General features: G+C 38.2%; 1 protein-coding gene across 3 annotated transcripts in view; it reads right to left on the bottom strand.

The window, feature by feature from the left end:
* ARHGAP10 (Rho GTPase activating protein 10) overlaps positions 1 to 22,219 on the bottom strand; it is a 150,336-nt gene that overhangs the window by 17,356 nt on the left and 110,761 nt on the right. For all 3 annotated transcript variants that reach the window (XM_069855330.1, XM_069855332.1, XM_069855331.1), the window contains exons 19-20: positions 20,985 to 21,135; positions 7,107 to 7,269 (exon numbers count right to left, since the gene is read on the bottom strand). In XM_069855330.1, coding sequence (XP_069711431.1) covers positions 7,107 to 7,269; positions 20,985 to 21,135 — 314 coding nt within the window. The remainder of the gene's footprint in view (positions 1 to 7,106; positions 7,270 to 20,984; positions 21,136 to 22,219) is intronic.

The raw sequence follows: 22,219 nt of genomic DNA, 5'->3' as shown, positions 1-22,219 counted from the left end.
GAGGACAAGGTAAACAGATACTCAGACAGTAACATCATCTTGACGAAGGCTACATCACATCCTGCACCATGTCTCCATACAGAGCAACCACCAGAAGTCACCAAGTTCCAGCTCCCTAGGAAACCCAAAAGCCCTGCGGACTCAGATCCCAAAAATGAACTCTACAGCCAAGGAACAAGACATTAGTTTTCATGATCTGAACGAAAACAAGATCATGCGGATAATGTAGGGGACTTCCAACGAAAGAAAGACAACTGTGACCCAATTCTGAAAACCCAGCACTGTGAGAGGTAAATCTGTAAGCTCTGTAGATAAGTCCTGGCATAGGCTATTGTACTGTAAGCAGAAACAGATCTCATGACTACAATGGGCCGGTTACAGTAACAGATCTTTTCTTACCAGAAAAAGATCCTCAGAAATATAAATTACATGCACTGAGTCCAGGGAATACCAAGTGTTCTGCTTTTTTTTGTTCACTCCGAGGTCAAGTGAAAACAGACACAAGGCAGTCCACAGTGTTTGAGGATGTGACTTGTAACCACCTTTCAAGGGATCAGTTATCACGATAAGGGAAACCTACGCTAAATCTATCAGACGTGAGCTGCCACTATAGCCCATGCTCCAGGAAAGGCTAAGTCTGACTTCATATCAATAAATGGTTCTGGCCACTGCGAAGTCAGCAAAGAGCTTGATGAACATCTCCATCCTGATTACGGAAGGTCAAGACAAGCAAAACTAGTCCCTACTCTGAAATTCTGGAATTACTGCAGGCATCCTGAGTTTGCGAATTAAGACAATTCAGTATTCTCAAGATCAGTATTAGGCACAATCCCCTCTAAGATATTAGGAAGTAGCTGCCTTATGACCCCTTCTGCTAGGATTAGAGGAAATAAGTTCTACAGTTGCAGGGAAGGACCTCTAGTCAGAGCAGCATCTCAGATAGAGATGTGCGCATGGAGACAGTACAAGACCTGACATGGGAGCAAGACAGCCCAATATCTAATCTAGACATAATAAAATAGAACTACAGAAAAAGTATTTTAATAGCACTTGAACAATAAAAAACAGGCTGAAGACTGAAAACAATTTTAATATAGGTAACCAATTCCATCTATTAAAGTCTATAAACAAACCACAACAGCCCCAAAAAAGTTACCCTCACCCTTTTTAAATTGAATTATAACACTTCATGTCTGATATGCCATCTTTTGCCCTTTCACCTACTTCACCACAAAAGAATGTTAATGAAAAAATTTGCTGTCTTTTACAGACTTGAACTTACATTGTACGCCTACTTGTTTAGATATATTATCAGAAACAGATGTATACCTAGTTTAGCTACCACTATATCTATTGTTTGCATGTCTAAAGCCATAATATAACATGGTGCAAGTCAACCATGTTCACTGGCCTTCAACTGCATGTAAAAGGAAAGGTCAATTGCCATTCCATAGTTCAACTGCACTTTGAGAGCTACCCATAACCCCTTCAAATATACATCTCCGAAACCAAGATGACCATTGTTAGCAAAACAGCCTGGGAACTAGCTTAGAAAAGCCAGTCAGCTTCTTAGTATCTGAAATCCTCAACTCCTCTTTGGAAAGTACATATTTTGAATTGTAAATATTTTAGTTTCTTACACCACAGGAATAAAAGCCTGAGTGACTAAGGTGCATATTTTTCAGTGCCAATCAGGAAGGCAGAAAGTAACATTAGGGTCACAGACTCCAGCAGAGAGCAATCAAGCCTCTTGCAAAAAAACACGTGGCAGATTTATTTACATTTTGGGCAAATGCAATAGGAAAACCAGAAGCTACATAGGACAGAAATTAAGCCAGAGGATGAATTTCACTACATTATATGCTTCACACTAGTATTCAGTGTGGACTCTTATGCCATGAAGTGATGCTATAAGGCATTTCAAAGAAATAGTTGCATAACTTTCTGCAAGGCTCAACTATGAGCTGGATAAAAGGAATTAATTATGATGGTTTACAGTCTTCACCAAAAAACTGTTAGAAACAAATGCCACCACCCTACAAACCAAGGAAGCTACAAAGAGGATCAAGTAGCAACATAAATACTTTGAGCCAAAATTCCCAAGAAATCTTGAACACCATTGCAAAGCTCACACTGCATTAAGTGCATCCTACACAAAAGTTCAGGCTTCCTCCACTTTTAAAGCAGACACAGCATTAAGTATTCACACAGGGAGTGCACGGTGTCTTGCATGCTATACTACAGCTTACTGAGCAGCCACTTTCCTTTACAAGCAAATCCTAAGTAATTCACAACCCTTTTATTGTCGTTAAGCTCTGTCCTCTTCTACTGCTTTCTTTTTTTCCTCTTCCACAAAATTCAGGAATAAATTCAAATTTCCCTCTTGCTACTACCACTATGGAGTATTGGCCACAATATGCTTGTATTTTTGTTTTCCCTCTTCCCCTCACTTTTGGTTTGATGGCTCAATTTTGTACGTGAAGTCATTTACTTTCCTGCATTTCCACCAGAGTGTTTTCCTTTACTCATCCTTCTCTTTCCACTCTATGTCTTCCCCTCATCTATTGTCAGCAGATTCATGGTGCTTCTGGTGACACCTTTATGTGAATAATTTTCCTTACCAACACTGCCAACTGCCTTTTGCCACTTCTGCTGGAAGCAGTAACCTGCAGCAGCTTCCAGATCAGAAGAAATAGCAAAAATACTACTAGGAAAGAAAGAGGGAAGAAAAAAACACAAATTCATTTGCCATGAGAAATTAGCAAATACCCACCCCAGATCAACACCAGGGTTTGAAGTAGCTCTGAAGGCAGAAGCAGAGGGTGGATTGTGGCTTCTAGATCCCCCAGGTAATTTGCAATTTTACGTTAGACAACAGTTTGTGGAAAACTGATGGCTATGGATAAACAATGGTTGGAAGTTTGCTTGGTTAGGGTTTTTTGTTTAAACCCAGGTCAGAGTAATATTATGAGCAGCACACAAAATCTCTATTCTGGATGGAGAGAATAAAATGTTACAATACAATGTATTTGTTAAACCCAAGGCACAACATGGCAAATATCATTGTATTTGTATATTCTGCTTTACAAACTTATATATTGGCCAATTCCTGAAACAGTGAATATTGCCTGTTTTCGCATGTCTCAAATAGCAGAAGATACAAATCAAAGCTGCTAAAGAATGCCTGTATGGATAACTGCATTTCATCAAGAAGATACTAATTATCTTCAAAATGCTGACTATGGCAGCAATCTGAATTAGAAGGAACATCCAAGGAACTAGGTAGATCTAACATGGAAACTTTTTCCCCCCCTAGAACCTGCTGTGGCTTTGGGGGAAATAATGAGCATTTTAAGAATGTGCTGCTGGTTAAACTATATCAACATCAGTCCCAAACCAGTCTGAAACATGCTGTCCTTACAGAAATACTAACCAATCTGGAGCTGTGTCAGAGTAAAGTGGACTTGGACAGTGGTTCCTGTAGAACCCAAGGAAGACAGATGGCTGTACAACATTAATTCTGTAGCTTGAGGGCAAGTGTGTATGGACACTTAAAGCAGAGAGAAAAAAAAAGAAAGAATATAAATGCTTTGGTTAACGCTAAATTGAGATTGCCATAGCTGCTGTGCCTTAAAGGGAAAAAAATGCCCATACCAGTGGAGAGCCTTACGAACGAGGAATACTTCTATCCAACTCACTATCATAATTATTAGTTTATGTCTAAGATTGGCTTGTGCTAAGCATCCTTGGATAGAAGGGATTTTCAAACAATATATGTTTATGACACAGTGGTCCATCAAGTAGAAAAAGTAATTTGCCCATCCTGAGTTATTTGGATTTTGAATCCTGTGTCTACATAAACTACTCAGCAACTTTGTGACTGACAGAGGAAAAAAGCTGTCCATGTTCTACCATAGAGTGTATACAAAAATAAAATGTATTTATTTTTAGTATTTGGCTGTAGATGGAAGTGTGAAGTTAAAAATATCTTCAGGAACAAGGTTGAAAAAAGTTTAGGGTGCAAGATAATCTTAGAACAGGAAACTTGGGTCTCCACTGAGAACCACCCTTGCCGTGGGCAGCACGAGCCAGCCATCCCCCAACTCTCTGCTCACCCCTACAGCAGCACATGACAACACGGGGCATATGTCTGATCCACACAAAGCTTTCAAAGAAAATCTAGCATCAGGCAGACACACACTTATAGACATGAAAACCAACAGCTTAGCGGGGCTTCAAAATGGCACATATGTGAAACATCACCTTCCAGTTACACCGTATGTACAGTACATCTTTAAATACTGACATAACAATTGAGCAGTCAAGGCTTTGAGAGACATTTCAGATTGGTGGTATAGCACTTGCTCTCTTAGCTTCTTTCACCACTCTGGCCATGCAGTTCCCCCTAGTGCCAGCCAGGAGATGAGGGTGAATTTGCCTTCATTTGGTGCTCCTCCTACCACGCTGGAAGCTGTGGCTCCTTTTGTTTTTAAAGGCAGGACAAGGAAAAGGCATGCATCAAAAAACCTCTGCCATGAAACATCATGGTGACAGTATCTATCACTCAGGAGAAAAACAAGCCCTTCCTTTTCTGAAAGCAAATACCACAAAAAATATCTTGCTATCCATCATGTGTTCTTGCTTAAAGCAAACTACTGGTAGAAGCCAACCTTGGACAATTTGACATATCTTAACCCACAATGCAACATTTCTCCCCTGTGGAAAAAATGCAAGCAACTCTTCTACAACAAAGAAGTCACCATCACCTTGTTGACTACGTAACTCCATAGTGATTGATCTCTTACAATTAGTACCCGTGTGTTATAAACATCAGCAGAAACTTGAGAAACCGGATTTTCTTGTATTTCCATCTCCCCTAGACTCTGTATGGTATGTACCATAGCTCAGTGAAGACCTGCAATAACATTTTAGAGAGGATACTGAGACTTTAAGAATTGGTTTTGCTTCAATTTGGCACAAAATACAAAACAAACTGAAATCCTGCACAAGTGGGAACTTCTCCCCCTAATTCTGGGGCAGTCCAATTTATGAGAATAGTCTACAACCAAAGCAGAGTTCAAAGTTTCCTGGAGCTGTGAGAGCTACCACAGCTACACAATGGCAAGTCAGGCACAGGCTTTCCTTGCCCACAGGACCCCAATGATGCACAATGACTGCTCAAGTCCCCCAAGTACATTCTCCGTTGTTGACATCTACCTCTGCCATTAATACAGTGGGACTGTTTGGGGAATTTCTTTTTAATTTTTTTTTTTTAAGGCAAGGCCCTCTGAGTCATCATAACTATAGTAAAAGAGGAAGAGAAGCCAATAAGGGGAGAGAAAGCAAAGGAAAGAAAGAATGTAGCGTACACACACCATTCTCTGACACTGTCCAGGCTTGTTATAGAGGCAGCAAACTTCATAGACAGGTGAGTGGAAGGATGAAATTGCTTTTTACAAATAATCTAGATGCACATACCACACACTTATTTTTCCTTCCAAACAGAACTGTTTAAATATTGTTTCTAGCTGAGCACAAAACCTCAAGCCATCAAACAAAGTTTCCAAAAGAGCAGTACATTTAATTCTCGATGAAAATTATCAAGTGCAAAAAATCCAAAATTCCTTCTAACACTCAAAGTTCCTGAATCCTTTGGGTAAAATCAACGCTTTCTTCTTTCATTCTCTGAAGTGACTTTATCAATGTTCTGCTGAGCCCATGTTCCTTAGTTACCCACGCTTGCTTTCACAGACATTCCAGTTTTATGCCATCTATAGCATGTTTTCCCAACATACATCTCTTTTCATCCAATACAATTTAATGTTAATCCTACCCATTATTAGCGGACAGTACAAGAGTACAAGAAAGAGTAACTTCAGTCTTCTACTAAGAACCAAGAGTTATGTAGAATACCTATAAATCTGGAATTCTTTCAAAACATATGAGAAAATACTGTTCTAGCTAGTAAGTACTCTCGTCAGCAGTTAATTGTTTGTGTGTGCGTGTAGAAATATAAGCCCATCATACGGCTATCTGTACATTCTCATGTTACATACGCCTACACATATATTTTACACACTTGCTTCATCAACAGAACAGGCTACTCAGAACACCATTATGGAAAATATTTGTAACAAATCTTTTCTCCAGATCTGCTCCTTCCCATCATCTTGGCACTGAAGGCTGGAAAAGTTCATCTTGATACGTTAAAGTTTGTATGAACAGCAAAACAGAGAATTCAATTTAAGTTCAACTTCTGATTTAAAACACAAGTTATGTTCAGCCTTTTGTGTATCAAATGTTAACATGTATTATAGAGATAGGACTAACATTGTAGCATCAACTCCTGCTAAAGTGAAGTTGTGCTCAAAAACTGAACATCTACAGAGTCTATTGGAAGTGGCAGACTGCACTATCATTGGAAAACAGGTATTTAATTTGTTAAGAAGAGATTAACAATGATAATGGCCTCAGGCTCTGCCAGGGGAGGTTCAGGCTTAACATCAGGAGAAAATTTTTTACAGAAAGGGTCATTGGACACTGGAACAGGCTGCCCAGGGAGATGGTTGGGTCACCATCCTTGGAGGTGTTTAAAGGACGTGTGGATGAGGTGCTCAGGGACATGGTTTAGTGGTTGATAGGAATGGTTGGACTTGATCATCCTGGAGGTCTTTTCCAATCTAGTGAATCTGTGATTTCAGCACACACTCAGAGTGTATTTATCCAATCCTAAAATTTGCTCCTAAATCTTAATAGCCCTGCATCTCTGTGTAGCTTAGAAATAAAATTAAGGTTTATTTTTTACTTCACACAGAGAATAACTTACATATTCATCACCCAAATAAAAACATTAAAAATTTTATAACAGATTACAGTAAAATGCACTAGGTCTCTATAGAAAAAGAACATTTCTTTCCTATAAACACTCAAGTAGCCTCTAACTCCATCACAACGTATAAACTGATACCTTTTTGTAGCTAAAGAAAACAAACACAGTTATACCTAATCTCTAAACATCACTTGCCACTAAACTGAAAAGGGAAATGTCTTTCATGTGCACAATCATACTAGTCGAAATATCATTACTTAATATTCAGGTTACTTACAGATTCGTTGTCCAGGCTGCAAAATCTCCACTGTCCATAATAAGGTCATTTCCATCCAGGAGTCCAGGAGGGCTACTAGAGAAGGCAGGTGTTGGAGACTGGGAAGAAAGAGAATCCATGCTCCCAGTTGGAGTGTCTTCTCTAGGAGAGCTGTGACTGTCAGCTAGAAAAGAGAGCACAAGTCAGAAGGATACTAGAATAATCCTTTTGTGAGTCAAAGCAGCTGCTTGGGTAACCATGTCCTGAAATATATATGAGAATAAATCTTAACTGTGCTACCTTCACAGGGTATTTTGGAGGACAAGCAATCCCCCAGCATTTCCCCAAAGAGTACCACTGCACGATATTCCCATCATTATCACCAGGCTGTCTTCACAACACAAATATATTCCTCGTCCCCTCTTCAAGCAGGTATTTTATGTGGACGAAATGCTAGGTTTTGGCAGGGGTGGAAGGTATTTTTGACAAATCATTTCATATAATGAAATAGTTTAGGCAATACACATTTGCGCATCTCTTAAAAAACACAGTCTCTAAAAATTAATTCAATATACATTTGAGTAAAAGATTGCTCTCAAGTAGTATAAGCACAATCCTATCAAGCATGAAAAAATGAAATTTAGAAAGGTCAGAATAAGAGCAAGATCTCGAACAAACACGCAAACCCCAAGAATGTTGCGTTTATTACTCCTTTTAAAGTGTTACTTCTAAGAGAACTCATTGTATTCTGCTTCACTATTTGTTTTCGTAGGCTATTCTTAGAATACCTGTCAGGAGGCAACACATTCAGATACAATTGCTAAGAAAACACTAAAGGAACACCACTCCTATCACAGGGACAGAAAGAAAAAGTTACCAATGTGTCACTCACTGTAAACTATGCACGTTCTTCACTGAAAGGTTAACCTTTCCCTTTTAAATTTGTATTTAAACATCAGCTGTATGTTTTCTAAATTCTAAAGGAGGTACATGAAATGAGGATGGCTATAAACATTAAAATATCCAGTACAGAGTTAGGCCCACAGTCTCAGATATGGCCTGTGGCAGTTTTCAGAATATTAATGTTTAACACTAATAAGGGTCATTTCCAGCCACACTTTACAAGGATTCCTACATCTTTTCCTTTCCTCTTCTGTCCATCCCATTCCCACCCGCACTCGTGAACACAGTCCTCAGCCCTGCTAAATAACAACATCACAGAAGTCCCTCTAGAGTGGATTAGATACCATTGACACCACAGTTTACGTAAAAGGGTGGCTCCTTCAGGGCAAAAAGCTTTGGGAAAAAAACCGAACAACCACCATAATAATGTGATCAAAAGCTTTTAAAATATTGTGCTTGACAAACTTATCTCCTACATACAGTACTATACAAGACAAAGGCCTGTACAATATTACTTTCTAATTCTAAATTAATTAACATACGCACAGCAAACAACTCAGCTTAATTCTACTCCACCAAGCTAAGCAGTTACTGTTGCAGTAATTTTTTTCATTTATTTTTTCTTAATTAATTGAAAATGGAATAACAATGAAACATGGACAATGAAAAGACACGTTCACTGGATAAAATCCTTCTCACAACTTTATTACTGCCTCAATCAGTTCAATTCCCTCTACTTTAAAAGCAGAAAGCTAACGAAGCACTCGCCTGCTTCCCCAGCCACCTTGTCCTCACCCCCTCCCAGCAACTCTCAGAGAAAAATGTCCCTAGGGAGTAAAATGACATACAACTAAAACCACCAAAATGATAAAAGTGATCATCTGGAAATTTCTTTCTAGCAGCGACTAATTTAAGGATCAAAAATAGCCTGTAGTAGCAACGTATGATAAGCTCTGAAGAGAACATTAACCTGGGAAAGTGAGTCACTCCCACTCCAGCCCAATCCTGCTCACCTAACATGAGCAGATTATGCAGATTATGAAAATACATACACTGTATTAGGCCATGTTTACCGCAGCCATTTACTTAACATTACCAAAACAGCAGCAGAAAGGAATGTTAATCTGTTCTTTAATATTATGATAATATTATTAACATGACCAATTCAACACACCTCCCTACAGAAAGCAGAGGGGGCTTCTGTTGAATTATTTCTTAAGAGTGCATAGAAAAAGTAAAATAATACACTTTCGTCACACACGGTAGAGTCTACGTTGGAGACGGCAGTACACAGGCAGTTGCATTTGATATTACCATAAATGAAACAGTGTTAAATCTTTCCTCAGTTATTATTTCTTCCTTCCCTTCCTTCCTGAACCAGTGTTTTCTCACGGTCAGTACCACATTGGACTCCCAAGAATAAAATCAGGTTTGAACACTAAAAAAATCAGGCATTGAAACAGGAAAATGCCTGCTAAATTCTATGGGATTAAGTGAACACCCTCTAAGAACACATTCACAGATACTTTATATTTCTGATGTTTTCAATTACCTGTTTTTGTAAAGCAAACCAAGACCTTTATATTCAGGAAAAGGCAATTCTGCCTAACTGCAAAACCAGATGACTAATGATCATCTAGCACATTTTCATGATCAAAACCAACATATGCTCAAAACCTAAGTCTTTGAAATTTAGCGTCATTGCTCTAGTTTCAACAATACAAAGATTTCACCCTGTATGCTGGTGACAAAAAGTTTTGCTAACTTCAGAAGTTATAGTAGCTTCAGTAGACTGCAGAGGTCATAAAACTTTATCTAGTTATCTTAAGCTTAATAACCTGCTTTCACCAATGTCCAACTTTTGTTGAGCCAAACTGTATCTTCCAGATTCTTTGTCTGAAGGCATCAGTAGATGATGGAGAATCAATTGGCTGCTAATTAACACACTGTAATGTAATACATGTACCTTCACTTTGTTAGGCTTTATTTTCCAGGCATGACCCATGTAATATGCATTGCTAGTAACTACAGTATCTCTCATATCTGGTTTTTGGTTTGTTTCATAGAATAACCAGGTTGGAAGAGACCCACCGGATCATCGAGTCCAACCATTCCTATCAAACACTAAACCATGCCCCTTAGCACCTCGTCTACCCGTGCCTTAAACGCCTCCAGGGAAGGTGAATCAACCACCTCCCTGAGCAGCCTGTTTCAGTTTGCTAGTATCTAAACAATCTCCTTTAGTTTAACACTAAATCTCTTACTCTAAAAGATTTTGCAGCTTTAGAATCATACATCTGTTTTAAAAACCTGTACTGATACTTTCCTGAAGTTCTTTCTGAAGAGCATACATCAAATTCGAATTCATGATTTTTTTTTTGTTGCGGTCCCACAAGAGCCACATTGAGCATTAATTCCACCACTTACTCCTATGCATCAATACGTTGTTTGCACATCCAAGGCTAGCATTTTTTTTTGCCACAGCTTTTAATCAGTTTATGATGAGTTGATTGCCCACTGTGACCAGCAGAGGATATCGTCCTTCCATTCTGTAACAACAGGCTACATTTTTCCTTAAAATCTGTAAATTTATTTCTCAGTACGACCCAGCTTATTTGGTTTGAATAAGTGCAGCTGAGCACACAACCACAACTCCTACTTAAGTGCCATTGCCACTATTTGCAATTCCTCCTAACTTCATCCCATATGTAAATACACCATCAAGGATTTGTATGTACTTTTCTTAACTGCTACTACATTAGCATTCCTCCAGTTTCTTCAAACTTCTTCAGCATGCTACAAGATGTTTTAAAAATCAACACTGCCAAGCCATTCAACCTCATGACTAACGAACTTTTTTAGGGCAAGGCAGCAGGCTTCACTACATTCAAAATATTCTACTTGCAACAGGCCTACCTGTGAAGATTTCTACTCAGTCCTGGTGATTATAAATCCCACATCGATTTTTATAGCCAAGTTATTTTTAACAGTTCTTCAAAACTTGTGGCATATATTGACTGCTAGCTATTTCCTCTTTTTAACTTCCCACCATTTTCCTGTATGTTGCTTTGTGAAGCTGGTAAAGATTCTAAACTTCTGGAGATTAAAAAGCCTTTAAAGTTTTGACATAGCATGTTTGTTAAAAAGTGTGTTAAGGACATCGCTGGAATCAAATCAGCTTCATAGTTTTCATTTTACCTCAGAATTCAGAGGCTCCCTAATACTGATAGTCTAATATTGTTACTCCTTCTGTCCTCTTACTCCACTTTACCTCCAACATTGTTCTCTAATCGTCAGATTTCCTACTTCTATGAAAAGGCTGACTGTCACATTGCACTGACAGGTCCTTTCGAAGATAAGCTCCAGAAACTTCCTATTGTTCTTTCCTGCCACTTGAATTTTAATGAGCTCTTACACTATAAAATAGGGGATATATTATTTCTTTTAAAGCTAATTTATGTTATTCTTTGAGCATACAGTTTGGTGTTCTTGGTGCCTCCCTTTTTTCTCCCATTACACTCTTATCTTTGGGTGCCAGAGTGCCAAAACAGATGAAGGACACGAGGGTTCTCGGTAAAAAAGCAGTAAGTCTGTATGACATCTCATAAATTTTTGTCAGCACTCCAGCCGTCAACTCTTCACCTCTCAATCTTTACATTTATAAGAGGCCTCTGAGTGCCTTCAGCTTGGCCACCTTTCTACAGCTGCCACCAAGCTGCTGCTACGATTCCATCTCCTCATCCTATGCAAATAGGTGTAAGATCCAATTTTACCCTCAACAGAGTTAAAACTTGTTTCACATTCTTACCACCTTTTGCATACTATTTAAATTATTTTTGACTGATCAGATCCTTTTAAACTGTCATCTAAATTATCTTCTTGTTTCGCTGTTCTAATCACAACAGTCATCCAAGCCTTAGAGCTTTCACTGTGCCTCTGCAACAGATACCCATGCTTTGCCTTTACAGCTGTTCACAGTTCAGACCAGCCCCATCTAGAAAATAAGACAGCTTAGGTTGATCCTAACCATTTACTGGTTGTCTCTAGCTGGTACTACTTACCATTTGGCTTCTAATACAAATACCCTTCCTCCTTGCCTTCCAACCCCTACCTCGTGTCACCCTTTCTCATAATGAAAAGTCCCCACAAGGTAAAAAAAGCACCTATATAAACTAAGGCTTTTCTCATCTAGTTTCTTCGTAACAAACATGTAACCCGTAATGCCTTTTTCTTTTGTCTGGATGAGCCTCAGATAGCAAAGGCTCTCAGACCCTTCATACCAGAAATCTGATCTCAGCTTCTACCTAACAGCATGACATGCCTCCCAGTTGCCTTTATTTTTTTTTTTTTCCTCCTTTTTCCATCTGGCTAGTTTAAGAACACTTTTTTTTGGCATCCAAAGTTGAAAAAAAAACTGAAATACTTTGGCAGTCTTAATAATAAGATCCCTACTTTACTCCAAGAATTCTAAATAAGAAAAAACATTTGCAATAAAAAGTAAGAAAGCCAGAGAGCTAAAACCTTCAGTTACTTGCTTGAGTGACAGTTTTCTTCCAACTTCAGCTTAAGCAAACTAAAGAATTACATACTTACTATTAAATGAAAGATTAAACTTTATCATCATTACAACTAAGGTCTATAGTTTAAGGGTAGCCAGAGGATGAAAACAGTTTATGAAAGTGAATGTTTCTGGAGCAATGAGCAACATATAACAGTTTCTATTGAGATATACAGAACGAACAGAACTGTTGTGTATGTTTTAAGTGCGTATCAGATACACAGATCATGGCAAGGCAAAACAAGAAGAGACATGCCTTATTCCACTTTGATACAGTCACACAGGTCTAGACATAGACAGGGACGATGGGGAGAATTACTGAGGAGAGTAAATTAAAGATGCTGCAAAATCTCTATTGTCATCTTCAAGTCTGAGATTTTCTGCAGCACAAGATGGGGAAGCAGCAGCTGCACTGCTGTGCATTCACCCATCCTCCCTCATCAGCATCACAGCTGCCTCCAGCTTGGAGACAACAAACACTCAGTAACCATAAATAGCTAACTTCCCACAATAATACAGAAGTTTAACCAAGTAGAAAGTAGCTTTGCTCTTACATTAATTTGTGGGTATGTACTATGTTTTCATTTTAGTAGGAATCTCACAGACCAGAGATAGAAAACAAATGAGTATCATAAATATTCCTGTGCCAAGCGAGGACTTAGTTCTATGTGCTAAAGCTTCAGCATCCTGATGCAGCCACTCCTGAAATGCTAGAAGTAAATCCAGTGGAAAAAGTTTTGTGTGGTAGTCAAAGCGACCAGAGGACTCTGCAGCCAAGAATGTCTTTTCTTCATGTAGGACTGCACCCTTGGTTCACTATTTAAAGTACAAAACATCCTGGTAATCACATCAGGCACCAGGTGAACACAGACATTCCTCTAATTCTTCAGATTTTAAAGTTCCCTCAATTAATGAAGTCCAGTCATCAGTTTCTGAGTAAATTAAGAAGCTGTGTACTTTTGTTTATCGCACTGAAACTGGTCAACTGAATTGTTTATTACTCACCTCTAGACTATGGTGCTATTTAAACATGTAAGTTTCCAAACCAAGGTGAAATCATATAAAAGTAAGCTAATAATGATCTATTATTTGCTTAAAATAATCATAGCGAACGCTAAAACTAAATGCTGTTTCTGAATAATGAGTACTTAGGAGGTCAGATTCCTGCAAGCACCAGAAAAATAGCTTTATCTTACCACATCTCATTATCAAAAAGCATCCATTACCCTCATTGTGCAGCAAATCCTATACATTGCCATAGCACGTAGTCAGTTCTTACAAAAAGTTGGACATCACAGACTCATACATACTAAGACCAACAGAGCTTTCATGGACTGCAAGGACAACAGACAGTCCACACAGCCACCAGTTTCATATGGTCTTTCAAAACAGAGTAAGAATTAGATCTCTGTGCCAGCTATTTTTTTTCTCTCAGACACAATAATTAACACAACTATTAAAGCTGACTACAGATAAAGGCAAACTTTGATATATTTTTCAAATGTGTGCATGTAGAAGCATGCACAGGGCAGCTCTCCTGTAGAAAGACTATTTTTCCCAACCCCATAATGATTCAGATGTGTCAGAAAAAAAAGGAGGAAGCTGCACTAGACAGAATTTGCCTCAAGACTGGCTGATGTAACTCAAGAATTGTAGCCAGAAAGGTGGGTGTCTGAGTTGGGTCTAGGAAAGAGAAAGAAACGTGCTCATCTGCAAGTTACTTAGGGGCAAGTAAATTCCTCCGCCTGTCTCCTTTTTGATACTTTTTTGTTCATTTCTAAATGCAAAGTTCAATTTTAAAAAAGCATCTTCCTAGACATACACTTAGACTGAAATAGCAAGCAATTACTTCAATAAATAACATCCTTGCTGCAGTCCTCTCTCAAAATTCGGAAGAACTATTGTTTGGATTACTTCTTCACATCAATAAAATTCCAAAGATGCAAAGAATTGTCGGTAAGCTTTCCAATGAGCAAGCTAAAACTAAGATGGGTAAATAATGCATTTTTTTTCCTCACACTGCAGAAAAACAGTTCAAGATACAGTCTGGAATACAAGGTAGTCACATAATTAAATTTTTAAACACAACAGAAATTACATATAAACATGCAAAGGGGTTCCTTTTGATTTGTGTATGCTACGATAATGAGAGCAGTATCTGAAGGCAAAGATCACTCATTTTTTACCAGAGTTTGCTTGGCAGGAAACCACCACGTACTCCAACCTTACCAGGTCAGATGCCACATAGTAATTTCATGGCTGAAAAATGCAGTAATGAACTGAAGATACTTCCTGAAAACTGACAAATAGTAAGATAAATGGATTCTCACACAGCTTTCATAGCTTTTTTAGTAACACTGAGTGAATTTGCACCTGTTACAGAACAACAGAAACCCACTTGCTCAGTGGAATAATCAGAATTCCCAGGTCTCATGCATCTTCTTGCTTACAGATTACCACTAACATCATCTCTGAGATCAACTCACTTGGTCCTAGTCAAGTACACTTAGATGAGACTGCTATTCTAGCCAAGCTAGTCACACCACTATTCTCCATGATATCCCCTAAGTACTCCTTCCGTCTCTATTGGTTCAGCAAGTTGCAAGTACAGCTGTGAATGGAAGAATCGGTAGTAAAGTAATTCACTTCGCATTAAGTACAGCTTTCAAAAGAAGAAAACAGAAAATAAAAGGAAAAAGGAAAGCCAACAGGACAAAGTCTTCCATGAGCTAATAGAAGAATACATTTCTTTTCTAAACAAATGGAAAACATTGACAGAGTGGGAAAAATAGGAAGAGGAATCACATTTTCTAATTTGCATGTCAGCATTTTACAACGTCCACCACCTGCTCCCTCCAAGTTCTTCTTTCCTCTCCTTTTTGCCAGCGAAGGGAAGCAAGAGCATCCCATGTGAAGAAAAACCTCATTCAGGGAAATGCACACTCTCATCCATAGGAAACTGACTGAAGAGCTAAACAGCTCGCATTATGTGCCCTTGCACATCTGTGTGCAGAAGGTAGAGAATTAAAGAGATGAAGGATTATTACAGGAGATCAGAGACTTTTAATAATGCCTGGCCTCAAGGAAAGATTGACCCTTTCTTCTAAACTCCCAATTCTTTCTTTAAATTCTAATTTTAGTTTTAAGTCTATTCAAAACTCCCTTTTCTGACACCACTGAATCCTGTTGCGTGTGTGTGCACGCACACGTGGATGTGTTTACTTTGAACATTTCTACAGCCTCTACATTTCGTATACTGAAAGCAGACAAGCAGTGGTGATGAAACTAAGACTATTCTCACATCAACCATTAAGATCTGACACACACCATTTAAAAAGAAGTAAGAGTTAGGAGATGTTTACTACATCATGACAGTTAAATATTATTTCAGATAGATGTGCAGCAAGTAAGCTGCAGCAAGTAGATTACTTGCAAGTGTAACAATAGTTAGACAACACATATTGTGTATATGCATGGACTAAAATTATTTCATACCTCCAAGAAAATAAGTACCTTCTATGGGCCCAGGGCTTTCCAAGCAGACGTCGAGTATGTGATAGGAAATAGGGAGCCTATACATACTCACTATTACCTAATAAAAAAGCCTCACCTTTACCTACACTAGCTCTAAGAGGGTTTTCTTTGGTTTAGTACTCATCCTACTCAGAGACATCAGGTGGAAAAAGCTGTGGTAGATCACACAGAACTGCAGGAACTATTCTTGCAGCAAGGCGAAACGCAAACAATCTTAAATTCTACATGGCAAACAGCAATCATCCTAATCTTCCCCTCGCAACTAATATTGGTGCACCTTTTTTGTAACAGCACAACTGTGTGTTCTGCTCAGCTGTTAACAATAGCTTTGTAAGCAAATGTTGCAAGCCCTTATGGCTTTTTTATATGCCTATGTAGCTGCTTTTCTTTCCATTTCCCCTACTATGTGTGCCAGGTTCCAGAAACAATTCCAAGCAATAGATTCAGAAATAGAAAGAGTTCAAGGCCAGGTTTCACACCTGCAACTTTGCAGCTCTGGGCTGTTCAAGCCCTGAAGATCAGTCTCCTTATTATAAATCCAAGGCTTCCTCTAATATCCAGGTTTTATGTTTAGTAATTCCAAATTAAGTTTATGGTTCTTTACTTACTTGTTTTGGGCAGGAAGGGATGTGAGGAGGATGGAGAAGCTATGTAATCATTACATGTATCGCATTTTAGTTTGATTAAGTTACTTAATTGAATGCCACAGTTGTTCATGCAAATTAATTTATCAACCATTTAAGAGATTCTCTCATTCCACTTCCCACAAAAAAAAAAATATCAAAGAGCTACTCCTGTTCAATACTAACATACCGTTCATACTTTGGCTTCCCTAAACACTTCAGAGGGTAATACAAATTAGCACAAAGTTTTAAATGGTTAAGTAGCAGTTCTAATTTTTATTTCTTTTAGAATTCTACACAAGAATCATCCATTTTCTAAAGCACTATGAGCACAACATTTAGTTTCGAGCAGCAACAGAAAGCCATCACAAACATTCCATGTGCTTCCTGAGTTCCAGTGTAGGGGGACAGGAGACAAACACCCTGAAAATAAAACAAAGAAGCCCCCATTTGATACTAGTGCACTATGCCCATGTATGTGCCCATGAGAAATTTTGACACCAACAGGATATTCAAATACAATAAGGCATCAACATGCACTGCAGCTTAAGAAGAACATTTTGATTTCTTTAGAAAACAAGTTGTTCTGTAGTTGGACAAACTGCAACACAAGACCCATTTCTCGATTCCAGGTGTGATTTATGCAACTCATGCTGACTCTGTTCATATTGGATGGACTGCATTATACTGCCCCCCTTACACAGGACTCTTCTTGCCCTGCTGCTCTAGTAGCCCTGCAAAATAGTTTAATAATCTCTATGGCACCGAAACAGGTTAAACAAAAACCTGTTTATTTTGTTACAAGAAAAGTATATAAAAATTAAAATAAAACTGGGAGTGAACAAAACTGTTACATCTGCATTGCCCTCTAGAAGAAATACGAACAGAACTCTCTTCTGATATATACTGACAGTCTAAATGGAAAATAAGGACCTGATGACATTTTAGTAGAACAGGATAAACAACTCCCTGTTCTACCTAACAGACTTTCTCTCTACACAGAGAGAGAGAAAACGCAAAGTCGTTTGTACATAGCTCAAACTGTAAGCCACAGGAGTTTCTGCACTGCTACTTAATTCACTCTAAAATTCATTCTGATAGTAGAAGGAGGGGGAAAAAATCAAAAGCTATTTCCTGCAAAAAAAAAAAAAAAAAAAAATCCCATGTCTTCGTTTTAGAAGGTAAGAAAACTCTGGAAATTATCCTAATGTAAACCTCAGACAAATCTGCATTTTGATGAATGAAACAAGAACTTTGTGTTAAGGCCACATATGAAAGTAGCTCGGAGTTCCCCATTAAGTCTAGATCTACTTGACACATGGAGATGTTGAAAAACTTCACAGTTAAAATTCAGCAACTGGCTCACCGCAAGATAGAAGCTGAAAGAAAAACAGACAGAATCATCCATGATTTAAGTTTGTCTTTCAGGAAATGATGATCCTTATGGTAGTAAATATACTACTTGTTTGCAAATAGGTTTAATCATCTAATTGCTATGTGCAAGGAAAATCTATGCACCATCAGAACTGAGCACAGCTAATTACTAGAAGGTAAAATAAAGATTTTTATCAAACAGTGTGTGTTCTTCAGCTATTGTATCTATCAATATTTATGGCACTTACAGCCCCTTCTGGGTGGTTGCTACATACATTTTTTGTGCAGTCAAGAAGCTTCCCAACTGCAAATGTGCTTTTAAAAAGAAAAGCTGGCCCGAACCCTGCATTTCCAATTCAAGCAGTGGATTCTGAAGCCTGTTAACTCCCTGGAGCAGCTGAGAGTTAAAGACTTGTTTCCGCTTTTCTAACAATTTCCTGGTTTGCATAACAATCCTAAAAGAAACACACTCAAGAAGTTTTCTAGCACAGAGAGATTTTGTCTCCAACATACTTCTAGTTTCAAGGCATAGAAAATATTTATATATAATTACAATAACTTTAGAGATACATTTGTCTACAAATGTATTTACATATAAATATGTATCAGCTACTTGCTTTAAAACAAGATTATGATAATTTTGCCATATCCAGGAAATACAAAACACTAGCTTATGCCTGGTGCTTAACTCATGCCATTGTGAATAAAGAAGGGGGAGGGAAGGGGTTTAATGTTTAATTTCCTGTTAAAAACACACACAGGATAAAATCTTCCAAAGAGCAGTTATAAAACATGCATTTGTTAGCCAAGAAACTAGGTAAATATGGAACGAAGCCCGGACTCACTTTTATTCCTTCCCGCCCTCTCCAGAGAACAAAGTAACTGAAGGCCACGGTGCATATTTGGAAGCACTGAGCTCTACTCAGTACTAGATAATTTATCAGCCTGGCTGATTTATGCACCTAGTATTCATTGGGATAGCTCCTCAGATAATGCAATGACTCAATGGCTGGGCTCAAGGTACTGTATTGCCATGTATACTGCAATATGCCAAGTTGTATACAACATGCCAAGTTACCAACTAGTGACTACCTTACGGACACAACCATCACCCTAAACACACATCAAATAACTATTAGTATGTGGTTGGGACCTACCAACAGCCAGTTTCTAGCAACAACAGATTGGTAATACCTCTACCTTCAATAACGGCTGGAGACACTACAGAGTTTGTTTTCTTAGATGTTAGAAAAGGAAACGTTATTTTCAGTTCCCACTGAAACTCAGTGCCATCCATCCTAGAACTGTGGCTTTACCTGCAGCAATTCAGCCTTCATCACAGTTCTACCGTGCATAATGATGTATTAGGTTATCCTGCAATTCATCACACTGAAACTCCCAGACAAGTACCAAATTTCTGCATGATATATAGCAATTACAATCTTTAACAATCCCAGTTCTTCTCCTTGTTGAGATGTCCAAATTAAACAAAAATATGGACTTTATTTAGGAGAAACTTCAAGTTCAGAACAGTTTCCAACAGTAACACTGCATTTTTGGATATTAGAATGAAAACAACTCATCAAATACTTTCTGTCTAGTGTGTTAGGGTCAAAGTCAGATCCTCAGAGCACTGCTTGCAGCATGGAATTGGAGAAGTTGTGGTACTTCTTGCGACCTGCTGGGATTCACATTCCAAATTAGATGTAAACAACTTTTGTGAGTGGCTTCGATTTTGTTTTGTTTTTCAAATGAGGATAAATTTATTATTGCAGATACAGCTCAAGAGCATTCTCAGCATATTATTCAAATTAACACAGCTTAAGCTTTTTAAGTAGATGCACCTTAAACACTTCCTAGTCAAAGCATTTGGTTTCATATTTGATGCAAGGAAAAAAAGGCACAGATATTACCTGTTTCTCTGGTGAATTAAATCTGATGGCAGACTTGCTGAATTTCCTGCAGACTCTTTGAAAAACTGGCTTTGAGACAATAAACAGTCCTGACATTATTTCTAAAACCTGCACTTAACAGCTGTTATAGGTATTTGCACTGTTGACCACTGATTTAATGACGGTTCATCAACGAATCTCATACTACTGCATGAGTTCAAAATCTTGATGTTTATTTTCACTTGCTGATTACTGGACTTCGTGCCCCGATCCCATGATTCTTCATGTGAAAAGACAATTTACTAACAACATTAGGAGGGAGAAAGGGAATAGGGTGGAGAAAATGAGCCCTGACTTGCTTTCTCCGTACCGAAGGTACCCCCAAGCAATGAAATTTCAGGAAAATGATTATGTTTCTGGCCAACAGTCAGAATATATAAGATGTTATACACCCTTTGCCTCAATGTATGTTGCTACTGCAGACTCCATGCAAAAGCAAGATGTTTCTTTTTCCTTCTCAACAGTAAGGCAAATTTACAAGTATCTACTGCTAGTCACATCAAGGCATTAAAGATTCAAGTGAAGCAGGAGGATTCTCTAGTGCAATGGTGACCTGAGCCTTTAATCCAGATGAATTTAACTGTGGAATGCATTAGCTCTTCTCATAAAAGATATGCTTTAATTTTAGTTCTCTCTCCATTTATCTTATGGCTGTGTAATCTTCAGTAGAGGTCAAAGAGATTTCCCCAAAGAAACAGGAGCTGCTTCTTTTTTAGAGGGGAAAAGCATATTTAAGACAGTTCGTCCTACTTTTAAACATATGTCACAGGACAGTACTCTCTATGCTCTCCTTTCTCCATACTCTCCTTCCTTCTTTACACATTCCAAAGCAATTAAATAAGCATGCATGTGCATGCACACACGTATACAAATGAAACATAAAATGAAAACACCTAGTGAAGATAAGATACACATCCCGTCTGCTACAAACCTGAAATTATAGCTAACATCTTACCATCATCCAGCTCAAGACAGAGATTGTAAACAGCCAGAGGCCTCTTAATACGTTGTCCTTGTCTTCTTGGTTGCCTTGGTGGGGCATTTGGAGGAGATACTGACACAGAGATTGGCTCAGGGAAAGTGGCATCAGGCAGGGTTTTGAAAATCTGCAATCAAGAACACAAAGAGTGTTAATTATTTATCATGAAGAGCAACCTGTGTAATGCAACTGTAAACCATTATCAAACAACATTTGTTTTGGATTTCATTCAAAGCAGGCAGGAGCCAAAAATCCATTCCTTCAAGTTTGGGAGTATGCCGTGGGTCTTTAATGAATGCTTTTTAAAATAAATAAATAAATAAATAAAATATGAAAATAAGCAAGAGCACTGTCTACTCATTAACCAAGCTGCAAATCAGTTAATCCAAAGACAAAATATTTGCAGCCACGCTTGCCAGCTAGGATGCAGGAGAAGGGGGAAAACAAGGATACTAAGTTTATGAGCTAGTAACAAAAAGCTTTATAGCTCTAGTTTAGGACCTACAATTTTGCCAGAATACCCATTTTAATTTTCAAAACTTGTGATATCATTATAATATCGGCCATTTGAATTAAAAAAAAACAAACATAGCTTAAAGGGAACAAGGTGAAAATTTTGATATGATGGACTTTTAATGAGAAATACCATAGTAACGTACCATGTGAGATTTTTTCAGTTAACTATTGCATATTGAGTCACATATATATTAAAAAGATGCATGTAAAAAAAGACTGCATTTCTTGTCATCCTTTTATCTCTTCAGTCATGACCATTAGCATATCACTACTCCACACAAAACACCATGTCATTTCTTCCTTGATAACCAGCAACAGACATTTGCTCAATCTGATAGCATTTCCACTTTAACTGTCGTATAAAGGGTAAAGCCAGTTGATGCTGATTTATGTCTAGAAAATCACCAGTATGTGGATGTCCAATATAACAGCAGCCTTAAACAAGAGATCATGGCAAATTCACATGAACAAATTAATATGTATTTCATCAAAGACAAAACCAGCAACTGTACAAGAAAAGCCCTATGTCTGTACAGCACTCCACAGCAACACAACATGGTAAGATAAGGAACGGTTGGACTCGGTGATCCGGTGGGTCTCTTCCAACCTGGTTATTCTGTGATTCTGTGATAACAAGATATAATGAAACGGTACACCGTGTTCTTTTACTCTGCAACTTTACATTGCCATGTTTC

Source organism: Phaenicophaeus curvirostris, chromosome 4 (genome assembly GCF_032191515.1).
Source record: "Phaenicophaeus curvirostris isolate KB17595 chromosome 4, BPBGC_Pcur_1.0, whole genome shotgun sequence".
In the NCBI taxonomy this organism is placed as follows: Eukaryota; Metazoa; Chordata; class Aves; order Cuculiformes; family Cuculidae; genus Phaenicophaeus; species Phaenicophaeus curvirostris.
Note: the sequence above shows the minus strand (reverse complement) of the source record. Positions and strands in the feature narration are given on the sequence as shown.